The sequence below is a fragment of the Vollenhovia emeryi genome, unplaced genomic scaffold (assembly GCF_000949405.1).
Source record: "Vollenhovia emeryi isolate VEMERY1.0 unplaced genomic scaffold, V.emery_V1.0 DF939151.1, whole genome shotgun sequence".
Taxonomy (NCBI): Eukaryota; Metazoa; Arthropoda; class Insecta; order Hymenoptera; family Formicidae; genus Vollenhovia; species Vollenhovia emeryi.
Window position 1 is genome coordinate 635,511 of NW_011967215.1, and position 24,715 is coordinate 660,225.

General features: G+C 37.6%; 1 protein-coding gene across 3 annotated transcripts in view; it reads right to left on the bottom strand.

Moving 5' to 3' along the window:
* Positions 1-24,715, bottom strand: part of LOC105565509 (dopamine D2-like receptor) — a 53,678-nt gene that overhangs the window by 7,066 nt on the left and 21,897 nt on the right. Inside the window, exons 2-5 of one of the 3 annotated variants that reach the window (XM_012018765.1) lie at positions 12,174-12,283; positions 9,973-10,225; positions 7,392-7,492; positions 2,091-2,267 (exon numbers count right to left, since the gene is read on the bottom strand). In XM_012018765.1, coding sequence (XP_011874155.1) covers positions 2,091-2,267; positions 7,392-7,492; positions 9,973-10,225; positions 12,174-12,232 — 590 coding nt within the window. In that variant the 5' untranslated portion in view covers positions 12,233-12,283. Of the gene's footprint in view, positions 1-2,090; positions 2,286-7,391; positions 7,493-9,972; positions 10,226-12,173; positions 12,284-24,715 lie in introns of all 3 variants that reach the window. The other 2 variants (XM_012018764.1, XM_012018766.1) reach the window with 2 other exon arrangements.

The window sequence follows — 24,715 nt, forward strand, 5'->3', positions numbered from 1 at the left end:
CATGTGGACTCACGCACAGCTTCGAATGACTCTCACTGTACCGTGATTGTCGGGAGAACGAAGAAAATAATTACGAGATCATCGGCTTTTCGCCACACGGCCGTGCTCCCTTCACTCTCTTCCTCTCGATCCGCGATTTTTTTTTTATTTTGCCCCATCGTCCAACGCGCACGAACTTTCGAACGTCCAACTTGTCAGCCGTCCTGAATATCGACGTGCCTTCCTGTCCGAATTTTCCGATCGGTCGAAGTTCCGACATCGCCCTGAATTGTCTTCGTCTCTTTATCCGGCCGAGACAAATTACCAAAAGACGCTTTTAAAAAGTGGAGAAATGAGAAAATATTTAATTTCAAAAAGCAAAAAGAACAAAATTAATTTAATGAAAATTAATTAATCACGACGTTTAAGGAACATGTTTTTAATTGCTGTGTGAAAAACGCAAAACTTTTATCTTATTGTTCGATCGCTTTATAAACGAGACTCCGAGAGAGATTATAATTTTATGTAAGACGAAAAATTACACATAAAATTATTGTATATAAAACTAAAAGTAATTCTTGTAATTTGATAAAAAAAAGTATATATATATATTTCGTTACAAATGTATTATTATACTTAGAAAAAACAGGGACAGTCCGAAACAGTAATCACTGCGTGCTCGAAAAGAATTCGCAATTATTCTCACGTAACAGATAATCTGAAGAGGACTCTGAACGGAAGGGATACAAACCCACAAACTTTACGACACGCGAGGCAGAAGTAATATCCTCTTAATTGAAGGCTTCCAATTGGCCAATTAAACGGCAGGCCGAAACTTTTGATTGACTCAAAGCCTTTTCGCGTCGCTTGGAAATCTTTAGAAGGGGTAGGAAAATAATTGAAGCTCGCAACAACCTACGCTCTCGCGTTGTTTTATTTGTCCGCTTTATATAACGGACGTTTCTTTATCCTTCGTACCGCTTTCCGGCTAATTGAAATTACGCAAGTCCTATGTTTCTGTACAATGTTAAGTAGAAAATAGTACAGCATCCAAAAGGTTTATGGGATCGCTCGATGGAATTCTTTTAAATACGTAGGTCAAGTTGCACAAAGGATATTTAATTTAATCCTCACTAAACTCTTTTAACCCTCTTTCAATTTCGCGTTACGTACTTTTCTCAAATTGCGAGTCGCAACCAAGAAGAATTAGAAAGGGAAGTTATTCCATGTGATGTAGCGATACGAAGAACAGATCAGATCATTTTGAGCGGCGCGTAATAAAAAGAAACGCGAACATTTCTCCGCTTTTCTACGATATGGATGGATGGAATATCGTATAATCATTTCTTTTGCCTTTCAGGCATCCGCGACTTTTTAACCATTTTCGTTTTATTTCTCGAAGTTCAGCGAAAGCAGATGGAAAGAAAAAGTTGTATCTTGATTAGTGCCCTTATTCATATATAAGTCGTATTATAAGTTAATTCCGGCATTTCCCTCGCAATACACGTAAAGTAAATTTAATTTCATAATTTATTCAATGTGCTATATTAAGAGGATAAACTTATTATCCGCATTTGAATATAAAAATGCTATTTCAATGCAATATTTCTCTTTTAATAATAAAATTAATAAAACCGCAAATAAGACAGTGTAAAGTTTTATATTATTTAAAAATAATCTTGCATAAAAATTGATGTGTTAAGTTATATTTACTGAATGATATTGCCATCGATCCCAATAACTCCTAGAATAATCGGGGCAAATAGTCGATATCAAATGTAACGCGACATAAGTTATCTCGGACCAATCATACGTTTTACGAAAGGCCTCGCAGAGCCACTTTGATTTTTTCCCTCGACTTCATACCGTATTGTCATCGCAAAGAGGTATACATATCAAACTGAGCGACGCTAACGATCTTGAGAGACGGTAACCATTTCAGAGGCGACGCGTCCGTATGGCTTTTTGCACCGATGGTGACGAGCCGCGTCGCACAACGTCATGACAATGCGATCAGATATCGTTGAAAGGAAATTCCGACATCTTCCTTCCGTTCGGGACGCGCGACGGGGGAAAGAAGGAGTGATAAGAAGATATGATGAAATTCTTACGCTGCTTCCTCGACGACCGTGGCTAAAAAGAATTCCGTGCTCTTGTCATTGGAGATGACGACGACAGGATCGAGGGGCGTCTCGTCCTCGTCCTCGTTGCTGCCGGAAGCGGTGTTCGTCGGTTCTTCGATTCCAGGTGCCACCAGGGCGGCCGCCCCCAACGCCGTTTCCGCGAACCTTGCCACAGAATACCCACTACGTGATCTTAGTCAAAAGCCTCTAGAAAAGCCTCTACACCTATCATGCACTTCCTCGTTTATCCGGCATCCCCCAGCGTTAATCCAGCAAGTAGCGTATCTATCATGCACAAAGCGACGACACGCTTTTTGACAGCACCTGCAAGATCCTGAGTGACAGAGCGTCGCTGTTTCCTGTTTACGGCAGAGGTCTCGAGTCTTTAATTTATGATACAGCGATCAAGTCGAAATGTCGTGACAAGTCACAACCTTCTCTCTTTAATTTTGAATCTAATAAATCAATTTTCAATGTATTTCAATGTCTTCCTTTTTGTATTCATCATTTCAATGTTTATCATGTAGAAGTGTATAAAAAGGCAACATATTTAATCGTGTAAATATTCAAAATTTAACAGAAAGGAGACAAAGAAAAAGGATGAAGAAGAGAGAAAGAGGAGGGACGGGGCGAGAAAGAATATGATGATTTTGGTTGAGTGCGCGCTCGTGCAAATTAAAGTTGCACATTAAATTATCTAACTGCAAAGTACACTTGCATTTTTGATCGATATAACATGCCCAACATACATTTTGCCAATGTAATAATTTGTGTCGAGCATCTCATTTGTATTTAATATAAGTTACAGCGTTTATCGGATACAGTAACTTGTGTACAACAAGCTATTAACATGCTAATAAATTCATTTGGACTTGCTATATATTTTTCAACCTCTCTCACAATGTCCGAAATTCAAGAATTTTCTAAAAAGTTAAATATTCTCTAAATGGTGTTAAACTTTGACTGCTTGGATAATGTAGAATTGGGTTACAATGTTTAATTTCCTTCAACTCGAGCAAAACTCGTTTTGCATTGCAAAATAATTCATATATTCGGCGACGGATACCACGATTTGAGCTGCCATAAGCTTTATTAACACTCCTATGCGGAAATTAGAAGCTTGGTTGGTAAATTTTGCATTATACATCGAACTTCGAAGTGATAGTATCCGCGATATACTTCGACAGTGCCGATACGTACCAAAGTCGCCCACTCAAAGCACGACGCAACATTTTCACATGCACATTTCTGTACACGGTAAAGCGTACATTTCAACGTATGGTATCTGCATAAATTTTATTCGCTAGAGGAAAGTTTTTGCGTCAGAAAATTAATTTTTAAATTAAGAACTCCGTTAAGAATATTCTAACAAAAACTCCCTAATTACGGACGTTTTAAATTTTAAATATAATATTTCTATGTGAATTAAAAAATATATATAAATTCTATATGAGATAGTACATATCTCACAAAGAAGAAACAATTGTGAAAAAAAACATTGATATTCTGCTGTATATATTGTATAACAAACGATATTCTTCCTTTCATTCTTATCTCATTTGAATCTTAACTCAAGCAATTTTGGCTTTATACATATAGTATGTATCCTAACGTGAAATAATTATTAATTATAATGATCGCCGACCTTAAGTAAGATACACGTGCCACGGCAACAGGATTCGTGAATTAGACTGCCAAGATAAATATCAAAATTTCGGTGCTTTCGACCGAATCTCGGTCCGCGCGATAACAAAGTCGATAAAGGGATAACGTGGCCAGCGTGGGTGCATGTGGGCGGATTAACCAGGACGCCAGATTATGTCGGATACATTGCACCCTAGAGAGATATCAAAATGCGGATGAAGTTACCAAATTGCGACTGCGACTGTAAACACCTAAGTTTAATTTATCGCCCGCCGCCGTCAGTGTGTCATGCGTCGCTGTAAGTGTGATCTGCATCAAAGTTAAACCAAAAGCAATTATCAATTTTCCAAGACACGTTACCTCTCAATTAATTAGATGTTGCTTTCACGTCAGACGTGCGAAAAGATTTTTATCACAATCTGTATATTTACATTGAATTATACATTTTTAATATTCTTTCTATGTCAGAAAATAATATTTTTCGAGGAAAAATATTAATTAAATCCGCTAAAGTGATGTCATTGTAAAATCAATTAACACTAAATCTTGTCCTTTTGTGTGCTTTTTTGCCGATAAGATACAAGATAAAGTAAAACTCGCGAGAACGCTTTTTACACATCTTTCGTGTGCGGCGGCCGGCCACACTTTTCGGCCATTCTTCTCTAGTAGGTACGTGTCTTTTCCGCGTTCAAGCGCTTAAATACTTGGATTTTCTGCACTCTTCGCTGGAAGGAAGGTAAACAGGAGTTTGTTGGAAAATTTCGTTTACCTTCGTGGTACTCCCGTCGGGTAGTCTCAAGTACTTAACGAAGCGCCTTAATATTTTTCGAAAATCTTCTTAGATGGTTAGGCATGTCGAGTATTTACAAACGTATACATCTACTGAGCTTCACGCGGGTCTGCGTAAACCTTGTTCCAAAAATACCGCGGCTCCCTCCTTTCGGATTTCAACAACCAATTGCTTCGACCAATTGGTAATTGAGTACGTGAATAAAACTTTGATTAAACGCGCCGTGTTCGCGCTCGTAACTTTTTAATTTCCAATATTAAATATCTTTCTAACTCTAAACTGAAAATTAAAGTTTCCTTTAAATAGGAACCAATTTTAATCGAAATACAGGAGTTTCTTATTTGTCCTTAGAATTCAATTCCGAAAGTTTTGTAATTTGGTACAATCGTCATTTCACCCAATTAATAATATAAAATCCATAACATAAGGAATTGTTCGTACTGCCGGGATGTTTTACTGCGGTTGTACGTGTCTCGAATTGTGGCGCAAACGTGTATACATGTCGGAACAGACGGACATGTAAAAGTAGAATATTTTATATTCCTTTAAAGCTATCATCGCGATACTTTGCAAGGTAAATAATCCTTATATCGAATTCGCGAGCTGCAGGTAACGTTATATCACATGCGATTCCGATGCGTCGGTAAATGGTAGTGCACATAAATAAACACGAATTCTATTATCTCGGTTTACGACATTGTAGTGTGAATTTTATGCAGTTGCGGATATTCACTTTGCACGACGACAATAAAATACCAGTGAGCTGCCACTATAATATTTCACACTCAATAATTCTATAGTTAGAATAACGTTCTTGTCTCATTGAAATATGAATTGTCATAAGAGCGCACATCTATTTCAATAAAGCAAATTATAGTAATCCAAGGTAGAAAACCTTTCCTTCTCCTTTCTTTTCTCATTCCAATTCCATTCGCCACTCTTATGCATATTAATCAAACCTGACTTGATGCGCCATCACCTTTCCATTATAAACGTCAAATGTCAATAAAGAATATCTTTCCCCGATAATATTCAATTTGCATTACTTTAACGCGAATAAGGAAGACGTAACGAGATGCATGTCTAGGAAAGTACGCAAGCAAAAAGACTCGCGATTAAGCGGCGTACAAGTAGTTTGCTATTCAAGACGAGGTTGCCCTCGTCAGCACGGCGGAAATGAAAGCACGTGCGAGCGGAGGCGTGCGAGAAAAGCGAATTATCCGGGGATGTTTGGGACTTAACCCTCGGTCGTCCCCGTCTCTCAGCTCGCGCCGCGCCAGCTGGCACCAATCTCCGCGAGAAATTGTCTCGTTGGAATGCGAGCCTTACGCGGTCGCGAAAATTGAAAAGAATCGTCGCGCATCGCGGCGCGCGACGTGCTCCAAATGTCGGCAGGTTATCTTCACGCTTATCGCACCGGCAAACGGGCTGGATAACGTCGCATAAGAGGGCGCATGAATAAATTTTCGCTCGCAATATTTTTCCGTCACAACGATTTGTCTACGAACACGCCAATCGCGCCAATTAATCCTAATTAGATCTAAGTATAATGTCGGTTCAACCATAGCTTTCTTGCTCGATTTCGAGCTAACTTATTTTCAACGAAATTGTGAGACCGAACACCATCGTTTGTTGATCACGCTTTAATGTCGTCATGTTGCATGTCTTTGTAATACTATTTTCTTCAAAATTAATTAAGGTTGAGATACCTATATTTTAAATAAAAGTCTTATATACATGTAATTGCTAAGAAATTGGATATAAGTAGTTGGAAATTTTCGTAATGGGTAAACTCAAATCAAGTATACAAAAATCTGTAGTGATAATACGCATACTGCTTGCAAATAAATTTATGTGAAAAACAATACTCTTTTATACGAATAATGTTATGTATTTATGTAATATGACACACTTAGATATTACATCAAAGACAAAACATCTTTTAAGTATATAATGGGAGTTGTTTATATCAAGACAAAGAATCGAGAAATAACACGTTCTTTAACAGCTGATTTTACAAATAAGTCTGCCGCGCAATTAAAAATTTAACAACGTATCGGGTGACATAAGGAAAATTCAAGAATTTATGGGCCAAGATTCTGAGGTCGAGAATGCAATGGTTCAAGGATAGATAAAAAAAAAGTACGCGTATGTAAAAGATTTATAAATTGTGCCATAATTAATTTAAATTTTTGAAGCGATGTGTCTTATCTTGAGATTATTGATTAAATAAAAAAATACAAAACAAATTCCGAGTCAGAAAACGGAAACGTATTTTTAATCCGATTTATCTGTATAATAGATTAGCGCTTTCCTGGAGCAGATTTTAATCCGAGATGTAGTAAGACTTCGCCTTTTTCTTTTTACGAAATTGTATGAAATTGTAAAAATATATATAGAGAATGAGGAAGCAGAGACGGCAACATATACATTTATACATGTATATTCATGTGTACCTATGCGTGTGGTGTGTAATATTTACATGCGTAACATGCAAGACATCAATTTTAGTAAAAGATACAGCATAATACATTTTCCATTTAGTTTGCAATAAATAAAAGAAGTACATTGAAAATTGGAACAATAAGAATTGCATTCGTTTTCCCAAAAGTTTAATATTGTTGCAAAATTAATTACGAAATTCATATTGTATAAAAATTAAATCCTTGTTTCCCGACTGAATAAAGAATATTTAACCATAGAATTACATTTGTACATGTACAGATGTAAATTAATTGAAAAATATCTTCGAGAGAGAATTTTTTTTAAATATATCGTTTTGCTGTAACTTCTACAGGGTAAAAAGACAGTACTTAAAGAGTTAGCGGATGTGAGTTACACAGTTGAGTACTCACCTACGCGTGTGTGCGATATTCTCGATGATGCACCCAGGTTTTATATCGCCTAAATTCGGTTTTTTGCTAGCACGAGCCCTTTTCGCTCTGTTTCGCAGAGCCTGAAACGGTCAATTGAAAATCTACATTGTGACGTAAATCAGACGAGGGGTTGCAAACTCGAGACGCAAATGTATAACATAAATCTTTGCGTGAGATTTCTGCAGATAACACCCGAGACACGTTATCGAGCATCTATCTACGGACAACGAGATTTATTTCGACAGTTTTACGGAAGGAAATCTCCGTGCTGCTAAAGCATTATAATATTTCGCTGCTGATTTAACTGCATCGACAAAAATTTCGCTCCTCTCGTTAAAAAAGAGATTATACGCATATTTCTCGATACACCCGTGCTTTACGCTCGTGGAAAGAACATTCTCATTTTTTTTGCAAACAGCATAAATTCCTATATCACAGTCATGATTATCATACAGATAATAATGACAATAAAAGGGAGTCAATCCAGCAGTTTGTTCTACTTTTTTTGCAATAATACTGCTCGAAAATGATAAAGTCACAATTAACGAATAAATTAAAATAACATATAATACAGTTATTGTTAACAGCTATCTTCTTTCCGTATTTATGTTTGTTCGCAATATTTCTTAATACTTAAGCAATTCAAATGTCGACTTTATTTCAATTATTTATGTTATGTCAAATCAGTCAAAGCAAAAGAGACGCAAATAAGTTTTAATCGACGAGAAAGAAAAATTCTTTTGCGTCTTGTAATCGTAAATGTAAATCGACTTAACTAAAAAGACTACAGATTTATTTTGAATAAGAGAGAGAGAGAGAGAGAGAGAGAGAGAGGTGCAGCAAAATTCTGTTTCTTATTTCTTTTAAATTTCACTAGATCTTTCTTCTAAAAACTCGAGTTCTTTGAACATATTCTCCTTTCCATCTAAAGTTATATCCTTTACACTTTGCACAAGCTCGACGAAGTTCAGCAGAAATTTACAACTGACAGTGATGCCCTCAATGATGCGTTCCGGTTTTATGAAGGGTGTGAGCTCATGATATCATATAATATTGCACGCGAATGACGTGGTAACATCATATGTATTGAAAATACAAAGGTCGTATATCAATATTGTTATATGGTATTTCACGCCGGTATATTATGCGTGTACAATTGCCACAAGTACAAAATTAACAACCCAATCGAAATATTCCGTACGTTACAAACGCGGAAATTGTTCGACTAGCCGTATTTACGATCCACCGCAATATGATAGCAACCGCTGTATAAACCGCAGTGCACTTTGCTACATCTGCGTCCGAGATTAATCGCATAAAATTTGAACGTGATTTTTACTATGGATATGTCGAACACGAAAAATTCGAGACAGGTGAAACGAAGTTGATTTTATAAGTTTGTTTACGGCAAAACCGTTCACCGTGAAGCCACATCCAAATATTTAAACACATGGCACGCTTGCTTTTCGAAACGTAGGGTATATGTAACACTTTCACACGGTCGCATTACGATTTTACGCCGGCTGCAGTGCAACTGTTACAGCCGTATTATAGTTTGTCATACTTTTTTCTATAATATTTTAATTTCAAAGCAAAATACTAACGAATTTCGCGCCGTCGGCAATAAAGTCGAGTTAATTTTTGCGATACCGCACATATTATACATGATAATTAAATTACGAAGACAGCGGACTCGCCTTTATGGGAGCTACCTTTCATGCCAATTTCGCGATCGACCCACGTTTCTGAAGTAATCATAGAGATAAAAGAGGCACGAATAAATTTTTACCCTTTTGTAATCGAGCTAGAGATAATTCCCTTTGCGTCTTGTCGTCGCGTGCGTGCGTCAATTCAGCTGCAAAGACAGCTATCGATTTCTTTTTGAGGCAGAATCTTTGAAATGGATTTCACTGCACGGTCTTTGTGCAATTGCTATGCCACGATTATATTACACAAAAGCCACATTCTTTAAAATCCCTTGTGGATAAAATTTTAACGTCGCAAATTTTTTGTTCAACATTTTATCTCATTGCGGCATTAATCACTTTCCAATATTATTCGAAATGTCAATCGCAATCGCGTTTAGAAATTTGATTATTAAATTGCAGATTTTTGGTTATTACATCAAAATTTGTTCGCGTCGTTCACAATTTGTACTGCCGGTGGTAATGATGGTTTATTTAATCTACGTGTTCGTTTAATGCGCAATTTCGATTACCCGTATGATCCTATATTTTCCGCTAACCGGCTTGACCTATTAATACCAGCGTTTCTCAACCTCCGATGAGAAAACTTCTCCTTTCCTATATTCGTTTACTATACATATGCGCATAATAAGAAAGTTTTACAATATAAAAGTTTCAAATTACACAGAAAAGATACGTTCCTTGAATTTTATTGGCGTAGACTCTGGTCGCAGCGTATGTTGTTTCGTCGATTGACAAATTACTCATACTCCGTATGCAACGGTCAGTCGATTTCTTAGGCATGCAAAAAAATATAGGTTCACACGACGGCGTGTTAATATGCGTTGCCGCAAAAAAAGTCACGTCGCTCTCACCTTGAATATATTGTAGTAAAGAAATACCATGATGATGCAGGGTATGTAGAAGCTGGACAGGCTCGAGTAGATGATAAAATCCGTATTGTAGAACAGACATTGGTCCGGTATCCGGTCCGGAGTGTTATTCAGGCCTAGGACAATCGGACTGCCGATCGCGGCCGATATCGCCCAAACCAACAGTATCGTCAACCATACTCTTCTATTGTTCTTGTGCTTCGCGTACTTTATCGGCTGGGTCACCGCTATGTATCTGCAATTCAAAATCGGTTCGCGCACGCTGCAATTCCCTCGCGCACGGCGGGTATTATATCGCTGTAAAACCGTTACATACAGATTCAGCAATTCTTGTCTCATCCACCCTTCAGAATTCCCATCTCGCGTGATTAACGCATTCGATGTGTGTTAGTTGTTATTATTACAGCCGATTGTCTCTTTTGACGGAATTAATTTCCGAATAAAGCGACAACAAATTTGAAAAGCGTGTATATGTTTACAATATAATTGGAAATTTAAACCGATCTATGTATTAAATGATATAATAATTGACAATATCTATTTTGCTTAAAATTCAATATTGATGTTTTATATTTTGTATCAATAAAAAATTAGCTTCATGACAATTTACTTTAAATTAAATGCTTTTATTGCTCGCGAACATCTGTGGTTGGTCATATAAACTTCCTACGAAGGACTGAAAAGGCCGTAAAAGGCCATTTTCAAGCCATTGTAGTCGGGGATTTCCGAAGTTCGGGAGAGAATGTTGTAAAACAATTTTAAAGTCTCAAGTTTCTTCGCAAAACTCCCTCAAAATGTTTTTAGCACTTTGACAATTCGCTGTAACAATCTATCATCACGATTGTTTCAAATAGAAAATTGCTCAAAACGCATAACTTGCGCATTTATGTGTTTTTCGTTGCGATTTAACTAATAACAATTTATTTCTGTAAAGTCGAGTATGAAGGCGGTACATAGCACTCTCGTCATATGTATCATCGAGCACTCTTCAATCTCTTGTTCATCCTGTCATCAATTTACTATGTGACAAACCTCTTGTCAACTGTACCATACCAGAACAAAGAAAGCAACGGGGGAAGGGAATAAAGGTTCTCGTTATTCTCATCCATAATTCAACGACACAAAATCAATTAAACGTAGTCGAAATGAATGCCGTTCAAAATGCAATCTATATGCACTTTTCCAGCTTACGTATTTTTTTCGGAGCATTTAAATACAAGACGGTTGGAGATTGTATTTTACATTTTATGGAAATGTTGTTCGAGGTATGTACAGGATTAATAATTCTTCAATGAAAGTTACACTGAACACTATGCAGAATAATCTTATTACTATTTAATTGTAATTTCATTAATAGTTACATTTTAATTTTATAATTTTTTATAATCACTGTTTCTATACGGAAAAAAGAATGTGGCAAATAATTGTATATTTCAGATAATACACTCAAGCCTACATAGTGATGTAAACTAATTTCAACTATTTATCTTCTTTCATCAATTTCATGGCTAATTATTTGCAATGTATAAAACTTCATTTATCGAAGAGATTATTCCTGACAAATTTGAACGTACTAATATGTCTAATTTTCTCATTAACGAGTTGCATTCCGAGCACAGGTGCGAGCCTGCGTTCAATTCAAGGCACGTAAACCCGTAAAATCAGCCTACTCCACTTTTTCCTGATTCCCAAACTTTCGCGGTAATCACTGTGAGACTCTTTTACGACCACGAGAATTGGAGGAAGCACATGTTTGGACGTTAGTGTCTTCTACTATCAAAGTTTAACGAAAATCGTAGACATCATCAAACTCACCAAACGTGGACAAAATTATAACACATCTTTATACAGCATTAATTTGATTTTCTGTTTCAATTTGATTTGAATTAGTTATGTACAAAAACTTTACCAAGTATGTAACATTTATTTGGTAGTGATACATTTATATTATTTGATATTTTACGGCGAGGGCCTGTACTAAATTCAATATAACAGGCAATGTTATCGGAAGTTGTTCTTATAATCGATATTGAATAATTTCGACAAGCCAATCTTTAAACATTAAATGTTTTTAGTGGAATATTCTGCAGAACGTGAGGTATCTCAAGAGAGTTTTCAAGTGCTATTTCCAGATTAGTATTTTGTTATTTTGATTTTTGTGTTAGCGAAGAGAAAATATTTACCTGTCTATCGAAATAGCCACGAGATTGAATATAGAGCTGGTGCTGCAAGTCACATCCATTGCGATATAAAAATCACAAACAAACCCAGGTAAACTCCAGGATCCGTTCACCTGCAAAGATAAACAAATAGATTAATTTTAAAGAGAAATCACAAATTAAGTAATTATTCATCTCTTTTATATTATACAAGAATGCAACATTTTACTTCTTTTATCAATCATTAGATTTTTTATACAAAATGCTTTATATTATTGTAGTAAATCTCATAGATTTTTAATATCACTACAGAATAATACTTGAAAATAACAGGCACCACTTCTAGTCTCTCTATAATGTGTGTATTATACGTATTATTATTATCGTTCAAAATATATTCGCATTCTCCACCATAGCGCATTTAGATGTCTTTTAATATAAATGCTAATACGAAAACTCAATTATGAAATCAAAGTAGAAGAATTAAAAGCATATACAAATCAAACGCAGATGGTGGAGCGTAGAGATTAAGTTAAAAAGTTGTTCTAATATTTAACTTATTACTATTTTCGTATTCTGTGGCCGTAGATAATCTTAAATAAAAATTTAATAACTAAATTTTCAACTCGGTATTTTCAAGATATAAATCAATTGCAATGTAAAATTAAATTACAATGTAAACGCCTTTATTTTTTAAGGACCTGGCACAGATGGAGGTGGCCACTTGAATTATCATGTGAATCCATAAATTGAATAGTTTCGTTACCAGACCTGTATTAAGACTATCATGACGTACGTCTTGATATTTTTACACGTTATAGAAATATTTTTTAAAAATATGTAACATGCATCGAAGGCAGAATTATTTTACATCTGTCACTATCGCAAGAATTAATTTGATCCCGACAATAATCGCTCTTACAACCGATTCGATGTATTCGCGCGTTCTTTGAAAACGTTCTCTCATTCCATCCGTCTCTCCTCGCAAATGGAAATAATCTCGTCCAAAAATCACGCAGACCGAAACGATCGTGTGTCGCACAACGATTTTGCACGTCGCTGGACAAGCATTGTGTGCACGACTGCCAACAAATTTCAAACGAGAGCTAGATGCATCTTTCATGCGGAGTCCACCGTATTCCGATTATATCGTGCGTTAGTGCAATATATGCTATGCGTTTTATCGCCGTGGCCTATATTACGACGCCGATTATTTATTTCGATTTCTCCGCGCGCCGCGCCTCACGAAATGTATCTCGCCCGATAAGATTGGCTCCGTATTTCCTCCGAATGAAGTTTTCTCATGTTTATGGCACACACTCGCGGCCGGGTGTGTGTACGACAGCAAGAGCAAACTCAGTACAAAGTAGGTAGATCGAGCAAGATTCATATTTGCGTATAAACATGTTTGATAATTGATGAAACAGATCGCGGAAGTACTGATTCAAAATCAAACTAATTCGTGATACAAAATACACCTGTTTTCTTTCATAAAAATTATTTTTATAATAAATGATATCAAAGTTTGTAATGCGACCAAGGTTTGATACATATTATTCTTATTAAAATTGTTTTCGGCATGCGTCACTAGGAGCCTGTGTTTCTGCAAACGCAATCTAAAAGTATTATAAGACACATTTGTGAAACTTTGTTATTTAAGATTGAAAGATTTTATTAGGAGATTGAGACGCGTGCTTATTGCGTTTAAAACGGCAAGTCGTTTGAGAACGAGATAAGAATTGTTATTCAAATATTTTAGCCGATAAATGGAGAGATGAGCCCTACGCCTGCTTTTCGACATTCCACCTGATTTTCTCCACCAGTGCGTCGTTCTGCCTTTTCGTCCATTCAGGAAAGCGCACCTACTCGCTCGCCCTCGTGGATTCTCTACAGCGGAAGCCATGGGAGTCTTGATTTATTTGCAACATTCGTGCCTCGTGTGCGAAGTATCCTGCAGCCGAAACCCGTTTGAAACACATTCGGTCACATTTCCGTCTCCATGTTCATCCCTACAGAGCTGTTTTCACCCACGAACGTTCGCGTGAGTAGCTCCGGCAGATAATAGGATATTTCTGGCAAGATGCGATTATTCCACCGACTTCCACACAATTTTACCATGTATTGATCTATTGCACTCTCAATTCGGCAGCATGCATTTTCCGTCAAATTTTCCAATGTGCACATGGAAGTGTCAAAGGGTAAAATGACGGGTTAGCATATTCAGAACTTGCAAATTCAGTTGAAATTCTAAAGTATCGTGTTGACTGTGTATACCTTCTCACATGCGAATCCTCCGTTATTCCTTTGATAAGTTTACCACTTAAATGCATTGGAAATGTATCTCATCCTTGCCTAGCTGCGCTATATATACGGGAATCGACGAGTTCAAGCCAAAAGCACGTGTAGGGAAAAATTATTTATATCCTTGCGAGCGCACGAACTGAATGTTTAGTTTGCGAAAAAATTCGTACCGCCGCACATGAAAAAAACTATGTTCATTGTTTCATTTCATTTTTTTTAAGAATTATTTCTCTTAATAAATATATATTTTAGCTACTAAATATGTTTTTTTAATTGAATTGTTTCTACGTTATTAGAGTAATATATACAATTGTATGTATTTAAAATACATATATATATAAGATATATTGAGCAATAATTAGCAACATTAGCGTGAAACACGATTTGAATAATTCCTAATAACACTTATGAGTATTTAGAAATCGTATTACATGCGCGCGATTGTATCGCGGCTCCTACGCATGTTTCAACATACACCGCAGAATATATGTACATAAAAGATGAAAATCCAAGTTTAAAGCAGGAAAGCAGAGAAATTTAATTTAGACCGTTTAAATATGTGCAATCTGTACACGTAGTGTCGTCTCTTGTATTTTTTCTCGAGTAAAAGGGGCAGAAAAATGGTACGAGCGCATTGCGCTTCCGCGGCATACACGAAGCGGGAAATTTTCACTTCTGTAACTCTTGGTTATATATGCGGCGCAGGATGTGCTCCACGGGTAAACACGCGCATACGTGAATACGGAATAATATTCCGTGGCTAGGCGTACACGGTGCGGCGATATGCATTAGTACGGGGTCTAATACAGGTATTCCCACGTGCCATAATACAGGCACGAATCGCAGTTATTGCGATATTTCAGACTGCTTGTTAGCTCCATTTTCGTCGGTTGACTGAAAAACTTGAATTATCTACTTGCGCATACGTTTTATGTGGCTGCTAACTTTATCTTCCCCTAACAGGGCGACCACATATCCGAAAACTTTTGCGACATTTATTTTTCTACTTCGCATATTCAATGAAACGATATTAAAATAACAATATTTTTATTATATACATTATATCTTGATATACCTTCATATAATATCTATAATTCTATATTTTATTAATCATTTATGCTTCATATTAAATATTCATAATAAGCATAAATGCGACAGAAAGAAAGCGAGAGAGAAAGAGAGAATGTGTGCGTGCGAACGTTGTGTGTCTGTATTTATTTATAAACTAAAAATTATGAAATGAAAATATCGATACCTATTTATTCATGGCAATATTTAATTAATAATAACCTGTAGTATATGTATACGAAAAAACTTTCCTTCTAATCATACGTTGGATCAATAAATTTCAACAGTTTCAGTATTTATAACTACGTATTAAATAATTATCAGTTGTTGTTGTACGCATTTACATTTGCGCTGTTAATTATATATGTATTTAATAATTTAATTTATTATCCTTACTATTCCGCGACATGTTTCACTTATTTTATTGCACATAAAAAAATTGGGAAAACAAGAAAATTAACGAATAAAAGTAATTAAAAATATTTAAAATAATTAATAAACTACTGTATACATATAGCAAGATTTGTATAGTACATTTGGCTCGCGTAATTAATTCTTTAAGTGTCGTAAATTATTGGCAATCTGCGTTGTACTGTTTTGCGTTAAAAACTAGTGCAAACTAAGTTTCCGATAACGTTCGCGGCGGAGGCGGCGGCGGCGTACAGCAAAGTAATTATTATTGCCCCTCGTCGTAACTTCTCTTGTTGCACGCCCTATCAGAGCGCGTTACGCCAGTTTATATGCCAGCTTTCGTAAGTAAAAGCACACGTATGCGCACGTCTCCATCTAAGATCAGCGAACGCTCTCGCGAGTGTTTTTAGTGAGCGCGGTTTCGCGTTCGATTACGATAGGACTCATAATTGGGCTCTAACCTGGACCCGCATGATAAGCGCACGCGGTGTTTACGAGCTAATGAAGTCTGCGTTATGAGCGTGTCGGAGTTTCAATGACGAAAGAGCCGACCGCATGCGATGCGTGTGTGGCACGCGAATTGCGCACGAGCCCGGCGAAACTTGTTTCCCCGTATCATGTTTTGCCATTTACCGTGATTAATTATTTAATTGCCCACGTAATTCCAAATTATTGCGCGAATCGCTTCTGTATTAACAAAACCTGGATTGCGCACGGTTACCTTCAATATGAATCTTAATTATTTAATCGATTAATTTATAGTAACGAATATTTAACGGACTAGTGTAGATGTTAATAATAATAATTATTATTTATTATAATTATAATAGCCTCACAGGAGTAATTTTAAAATCAAATTTGTTAATTTAATTTAACAATTCAGTTTATATGCTAATACTTGACAAAGATATATTATTATTATTATTTGAAATTTTCGTTGCGTTGATACATTTATTATGTTACATGCAGGTCGTGCTTTTCACGTATTTTAGTTTATCGTGAGATGTTGCATCATGATTTCTAGCAATAATAAATTCAATTAAATAAAAATATGATTTTACCGAGAAAAATGACCTGCAATATAGAAAAATAATATTTTTCCGATAATGGAAAATAGGAAAGCTATACCTTTTCTCAGAGAATTTCGTTTTCGCGACGTACAACGCATCGAGATATATTTCCCCAGAATGCAGTCATATATGGGAGATGGCAATAATGGTGTCTCTCGGGAGATGTTTCACGTTTCTCATTACCACATTTGATCGAAGTAGGTTTTACTCGACTTTGTAGAATATGCTTATACCCATATAGAATGTGGCTTATGTCCCTTGTGGTATTATTAAATTTTATAATGACGAGGTCTCAGAGGTGTAGGCAAAGATTGTAAAAGATGTGAGAGACAAAAATGGTATATCGCAAAGAGATAATATATATATAATATATAAATCGCCATGACAACGAACAATCTTCGATAGATTTTGCTTAAATTAATCGAACAACCTTGAATTAAATTCGCTCACGTCAATTGTCAATGGAACCACTTTCGATAAACTCGGCTTAAATCAATAGTCAACTAAATGTGCAATAGAAATTAAGTAAAAAAAGTATTGTACTTAATTACTTGCCTCCACGATTAAATTATAAATTAGAAGTTGTAATTATTGAATTACTTTGTATGACTAAATTAAGTCGAGAGACAAAGGTTATTCGTAATTAAAAATTAAGGTTTCATGTAACGCGAGACAGGTGTGTAACATCAGACCCTTAAAAGTAGCAGAAGTGTTCTTCAGAGAACTACGGAAATTTCACCGGGCGCGCCCCAAGGATGTGTGCTGGGTTTTGCGCGCGACGCGCCCGCAATAAAAAAGACACGGCAAATTTAGCACGGCTCTTTACCACGGCGAAAAGAACCGTCCCAACCACCGCAAATTTTGTTTCGGTGAGCTCGCGAAATTAAACTTTTTTTGTTACACGTCAACGAAAGTATTTGCGGCTTCGTCAGCGCCAAGTTTCGCCAGTTTGTAACTTGGTCGTGTCGCCCGGCGCCGCCGCATTTAGCAGCATACTTGAAATGCGAGTCTTTCCGGTATAGGACCTTTTGTCGACGGCAGTTTGTTAAGTTTGTCAACGACCGCCGTGCTCCGAGCGAGCGTGCGCCTTTGAAACATAACCGGTTGACGTAATAAATTTCCGATGGCGTGCTATTAATTAGCCCTACCACCATTTAAATCCCAACATGGCCAAGCTGCCGGATGTCGCAGTGTTCGCCCTCGTTCGAAGTTGAATCGCGGCCAAGATGTCAATGAAGCATCTAGGCCAAAGTAATTTAAGCGCGTTTCGTCCGTTCGATGTGTCAAAATCGCTTGCCCACGTTGCCCGCTTTTAGGTTCACACGAGATTCATCGCTTTTTCAAACTTTATGTCGCATCAAACTTGATAAGAGCACGGTTTGCTGTCGCAAAAAGCTCTGTTATTGGCGTCGACTCCAATCTATATATTCTTTAGCCGCAAGTAATACGCAAACTTCTTTCTCTTCACAGAAGAGACAAGTGAAACAATTTCTTGGAATCTTCAGTGATTTGTAGTGAAATTATGTTGAAATGATTATCGAGAAAAGTTCCTATCCTTCCGGGGCGTGCGTTTTTACGGTGGTGCAAACGTTGTTGATCATAGCGGAATCAGCTTTTCGAATAAATCGTTTTCCATGTTATGCAAACAGTCCGCGAGGTGTTTCCTGAATAAATTGCCTTAAAACAAATAAACATGTCAATCACTTACAGCGTTTGTTTTCTCGGAACGATATTAAATGATATGAATGTTACATCGTATCGGTATTCAGCTGTCATTCGTATAAATTTAATATTTCTTTGCGTATTTTAAGTTTAGTGATACGGTAAAATATATCTTTTCCGAAATAAATATTTCATTTTAATCATGCAAAACTAAATATTTGTAGTTGTACAGATGGGATTGATAAAATGATTTAATTTATTTATTGAAATGTTTGCCGATATTTTTAAGCATTAAAAAATATTGGCAGCAACAAATTACAGATACGCAATTTAAATAAATCAGAGATGCAAAGTCGACTTATCGCTATCCGTTGTATTTATTGAAAATCGATATCTTAAGCATTTGAGATAGCGACAATCGCTAACATAAAATACGCTCATCTCTTTCACATAATTCGGACATTTTTTCCTCTTCTCTCCTAAACGTTTCTCCATTTACCCAAGGCCTCCTGCGGGCTATTCAATACGACGTAGCAACCACCATTTGAGGATGGCAATCAAGCCGCGGTATGTACCGAAGATAGCGGATATTGCGACGTTAAAACGCGAGCAGTTTCGTGGGTTTCGTGCGGGGAAGCAGATGCGTGCGTAACGTTAATTGCGCTGTTCGTCGAGCACAATCGTTAACTAACAATAAGTGTCTATTTGGTAGGCACGCCAGCATGAATCGTTCCTCAACAAGAGGCAGATGCACGAATTTCGCGCTTGGCGAAATGAAGCATCGTTCAACGTATTGCAGCGTATCCCCGGAAGGAATAACGGACGCGACACCGTATATAATTATAATGCCCGGCAGAAATTATGTATGTTGACGTCTACGCACTGGCGCCTCGGCTAACCCCCGTAAAACGTCACGTCGGAGCAAACATACTGACGTTTTAATTGACTCAACGAGATGCTGAACGCAACGGCACGGGAAATTCGGAGCGATCAGCTGTAATAATTACACGTTGTACGTTAATTGTATCGTCATCTCCTCACAAAAATATATCACTTTCGTTGCTTGTACCCGCGACTAATTAATTCCTCGAATCTTATACCCTTCGCAACTAATTTATCCTCAAAAGATCGTGCGCGCGATTTCAAGAGCGAGAGATACCTGAGGAATGCAATTTTTTATACTTCTTTTAATTATAAATCTAGCACAGATTAAAAAATAATCTCACATGACTTTTTGTCCAAGAATAAGCATTGATAACAATCGGGACTTACGCGATTGATCGCTCGCAATTGTATAGTGCGCATTCTACGTGAATCGAGATACCAGTGTAACATAACTACATTAAGCGTAATTAGATCGTAGTTAATGATACTTTCTATGAAATCTCCCTAACGTGCATATTTGTGATCATGCCACTTGCGGTCTTCGCGCATAGTAATTAGGCAAGCAGGTAATATGAGAAATTCACATGTTTGACTAACGTTAGATGTGTAGCTTCCCCAGCGGTATCAATCGAATTTCGCTACGTCACTGCGGAGAACGCTGATTCAGATGTGTTCTTGCTAACCGAGCCATTCCGTGCCTTCGAATTGCATCTGTGCAGGGATGGCGAAGTGCTTTTTAACGATGAGCCCGGAGACACGTCACGAAATCGTTAAAGAAAAAAGAATTATTACAGGTTTCTATAATTTGATCTCTACATCGCGATTTTGCGATTATTTCGACTTTTCGTACATCAAGCGTAATTAGAAAAACTAAAAAAAAAAAATGAGTTCCATAGCGTTTCACCGGGATCCGGATATTATACCGGTCGCGCATGGTGACCCATCTCTCACGGGAGCGAGCGCTATACTCACCGCACAAAGTGGAGTAGCAGACAGTAATAGATGGTTAGCAATGGCGTACACCGGACAATAGAACATTAAGCCACACAGGATGCTCGCGACGATTACAACAGACGACAATCCGCGCTCGAGTCGGGTATCAATTTGGCAGCTATTAATTAACGGCATCCTCGGTGTACTTACGATGGGGTCGCGGAAATATATGTACGATTGCCGGCGAGGAGCGCCGGGCGAGCGAGAAAAACTGTGGCAGGTCCTCGTCGAAAGTCGGGCATAGGGTGGATTTATATCACGCGTCGTATCATCGTACATTCACTTTAATGCACTCGATATAATGTACTCGATTGTCGTACATAACGCGATCGACCGATGGAATATATACAGAGCACTCGCCATACAGAATGTACGGGACATGAAGGACACGGACGAGGTACTCGACTATAGTTGAGCGCGAATGTCGAGAATCTAGTCGGACAATGCTCCTGTTAATTTTCCGCGGACTGTGTACGCGCGGGAAAAAAATCGCCTACGCTACGCACTTAGAGTTTGTCTAGCGATAGAAAAGCGTTAGAATAGAATTAAGGTAATCTCACTTTGTCGTTTTGCAGCTCACGTAAATTACGTTATCCGTCTCTCGCCGATTGAACAAGTTTTATCGCGCGTGCTCGCGTATCGAGATAATAAACATAAATTGAAGCTTTTTTTTCTTTCACATCGCGAACGATTTAATTCGCGTTCTTATTCCGCAAAGATGCGCCCGTTGTAGCGTCCTATTATCTTCTTGTTTTCCGATTGAGGAGATTTCATTGGATTTCACAGACTTTAATAGAGGATCCCTTCTCTCTCCTCGCGCCTCGGATAATCAATTCAAGTATTTGTGTCGAAGAGGAATTTATGATAGATATAATGTGTAGGAGAGAATTGACGCGTGATAGATATATAATATACATTATGTGAACGGCGCACAATGCGTGCGTGGACACAAGCGATTGATTTTGGCCGGTATATGTGGTCAACTATTGTATTAGTTTGCATCGATTCTGCGCGATGATAAGCGCTACGATTTAAAGGCTTGAGGCTCTTATCTCGATATGAAGGATTATCCCGAAAATGCAATTAATTTTCACCGGGGGAAGTTTAAAGTCTACCAGGGATTCACTTGCGTTAGGAAAATCAATAGTAGTGTTTTTCAGTGAATCATATTCACCGACCAATAAACAAATTGAATAAATATGTATACTACGCAATCGCGAAACACCGAATGATCCGCGATAAATATGAGATCCTCGCACGGACGGGTTTATGAATTTTTCAGATACGTACAGATTTCACAAAATTTTTTATCTAGATGTAACACTTGACTTTTGATCTTGTTGATGGAATTACCCGTTAAAAATATTTCAACGTGTGAGTGTAACGGCTATCACGTAATAAAGCGATTGAAATAAACTCTTACAAATAATAATCTGCTTCGTACGTGCGGGTTGAAGATTAAAATCTTTAACACAGGGGATTTTGTACAATTTTATCAGAAGTGAAAGCTGGTAAACCGGAAAAAAACCAAACTAAATAAGCAAACAATGAGAGAAGCAAATAAAAATCCCTGAAAGCAGTTATCTCGCTCCTTTCTCAATGTATACCCTTATTTTTTTCATGTAGCTTACGTAAACGCATTAAATCGAAAATTTATATTCCCCGCGGCGCAAGAATTGCATGGGATGCGATGTGCTAAATGAAACATGCTTTCATACCATTTGAAAAGTGACTCGACGCTGTGATGGTGCATTGTCACCCGAGAGGAGAAATAATAGCAAACATTAAAATGACAAGATGGATCGGACGATACATGCCGAAGGCACAGTGTAGTTTTCCAGTGACCGTATTTTCCACCGACGTCGGCTATCATATCGAACGCTTAAATGGGTAACGTCGCTCCCATTAATTCCCGTATCGAGCGGCTGCAGTACTCGAAGCGATTCACCCCTTGTAATTCAATGACGCGACGGCAGTGAGACAGGGACGGGTAGGGGCGGCAGAGGATGTCGGTAAAATTGATTCGGAATTGATATAATCACCAAAGTTAGACTTATGGATGGAGGTGCTAAGAGGCCGGGAAGTGTAGGGGGAGGGAAAGGGGAAGAAAGGGAGGAGAAAATGGAACTGGCGAAAGAGAAGTCTCGAGGCAAACCAAACGCGAGAAGCGATAACGGGTACGAGAATCCATCCTGGGGGTGGATAAAACCTTTTTTCGTGCAAGCAGAAATTAATCGAGAGTATAGATGGTTTGTACCAAGAGAGGGGGGGGAGGAAAGGGATGGAGGGCGGCAGGAAAGGCGGGGAGGGTGGCATCACTAAGGTAAAACCGCTCGCCCGCGCGAAAGGGATGATCGATCGAAGCAGCTAACCGAAGTCACGCTTTTTGGCTTTTCGATCTTGCCGTGCGGCAAATTAATTGCTTTTAGAACCGCCGACGACTGACGGCTGACAGGTACTACAGGTGTTTCTAAAGGGATGCTGCCCGCTTTCTCATCCTCGTCCCTTTGCTTCGTACTCGTTATCGTTTGCTCTATAGTACGCATTTTATCCGGGGAACTGCCCTTCGTAACTATTTAGGGATACGAAGATTTGCGAGATCTAACAATAGTATTTAATTCTAGTCGAATAAGAAACGTGCCATTCGTCGAAGAAAAAAGCGGCAATGCGATTATTACTTCAACCGACATACTTATTATGTTAGTGGAAAAATATGATGCAAGTTGATATAGCGTGAGTGATGCATATCATCTCGTAATCTCGTTTCGCAGACAAATATTCACAAGACAAGAAGAAGCGGAGAAATATGTATGTAGAAAATGCAGAACCATGATAGCGTTGCCATAATATGGGAAACGGCAATTTTGTCAAAAATATACGTAATTCTATGCTTGTCAAATTTTGTGACAGAAATATTATCTAGAATTAATTTTTTGAAATCAGAAAAACGTTGTAGATTTCTTTTCATTTCGTCAAGGAAACACGCGTGAAACGTACGCCTTTCTTATCAGTGAAAATTTCTGCAAAGATTAATACAAATATTCAAAGATTAATATAGTCCCAAATTGCTCTCGTTGAAATAAAAGTTGGAAAAAATTTCAAATTTATATATTTTATATGTGTTATGTCTTCAAGCTCGCAAGAAAGAAATGCTCGTTTCTAAAAATTTAATTAACACGCTTCGCTAAGGTGTACTTGTGGGAGTGATGGAGCCTCGTTAACAATCACAAAGGAGTTCTTACGTCATTATCAAAGCAATCAACGGTCCAACGACATGATCGTTATTGCCATCCAAAATTCCGAAACCGACATTAAAAATCCATTAAGCGGAATAACGATAGATCTTGTATCCGCAAATCGGTGACTATCTGACGTCAGGGAAGCCGTATCGAAGGCGTTTTTGAGATTATAGTAATTTTCGCCAACAATTCTCCGCGAGCAAACCGGATGTGCCGGATCATCTGCTCCTTATTTCTTCGTGAAAAGGCTATCCAATGTTCGATACCTTTCAAGCCGCAAGAAGAATTGGAAGCAGTTTACCAAGAGATACCCGTGAGTTAAATTGCTGACCCTAGATAACAGCTGGATGAGTGGATATATTTTTCACAAACTTCGTTTCTTCAAAGTTAATTCCAGTACGACAACAAAGACCACAATGGAGCAGCATAAACTTATTAAACCAAATTTATTAGATACGTTGTCGGTATAATTTTATATCCCTTCCCCCCCCCCCCCCATACAAAATTATACACGTGTATCTGAAGTTTATGAGAAAACTGTTATACAAAATGATATAATATGTAAGTAAGGACTTAAGGAATAAAAAGATACATTAAACTAGATACATTAGTATCAAGAGTGAATATTAAGTGATACTAAGATAAAAAATATCAAGAAATAGTATAATAACAATATATTTAACTCGCTCATTTGTCGTCTTATAATACGTTTTGCAGTTAATCTTGCCGAATTCTTGTCAATGGCCGTTTAAATTGCTTCGAACATGGATCTTGTCACGCGAATTACTTTCTACGAAATGATCTGGCGTATGCACTCGACAAATGGAGACTCTGCCAGCGGCTGACTGTAGGTAGGTATGTACAGTAAAATATGCAGAGCCCTTAAGCGGAGATACTCCGCCGGAAGATATTTCGAGCGTGCATACTGTCCGCCAAA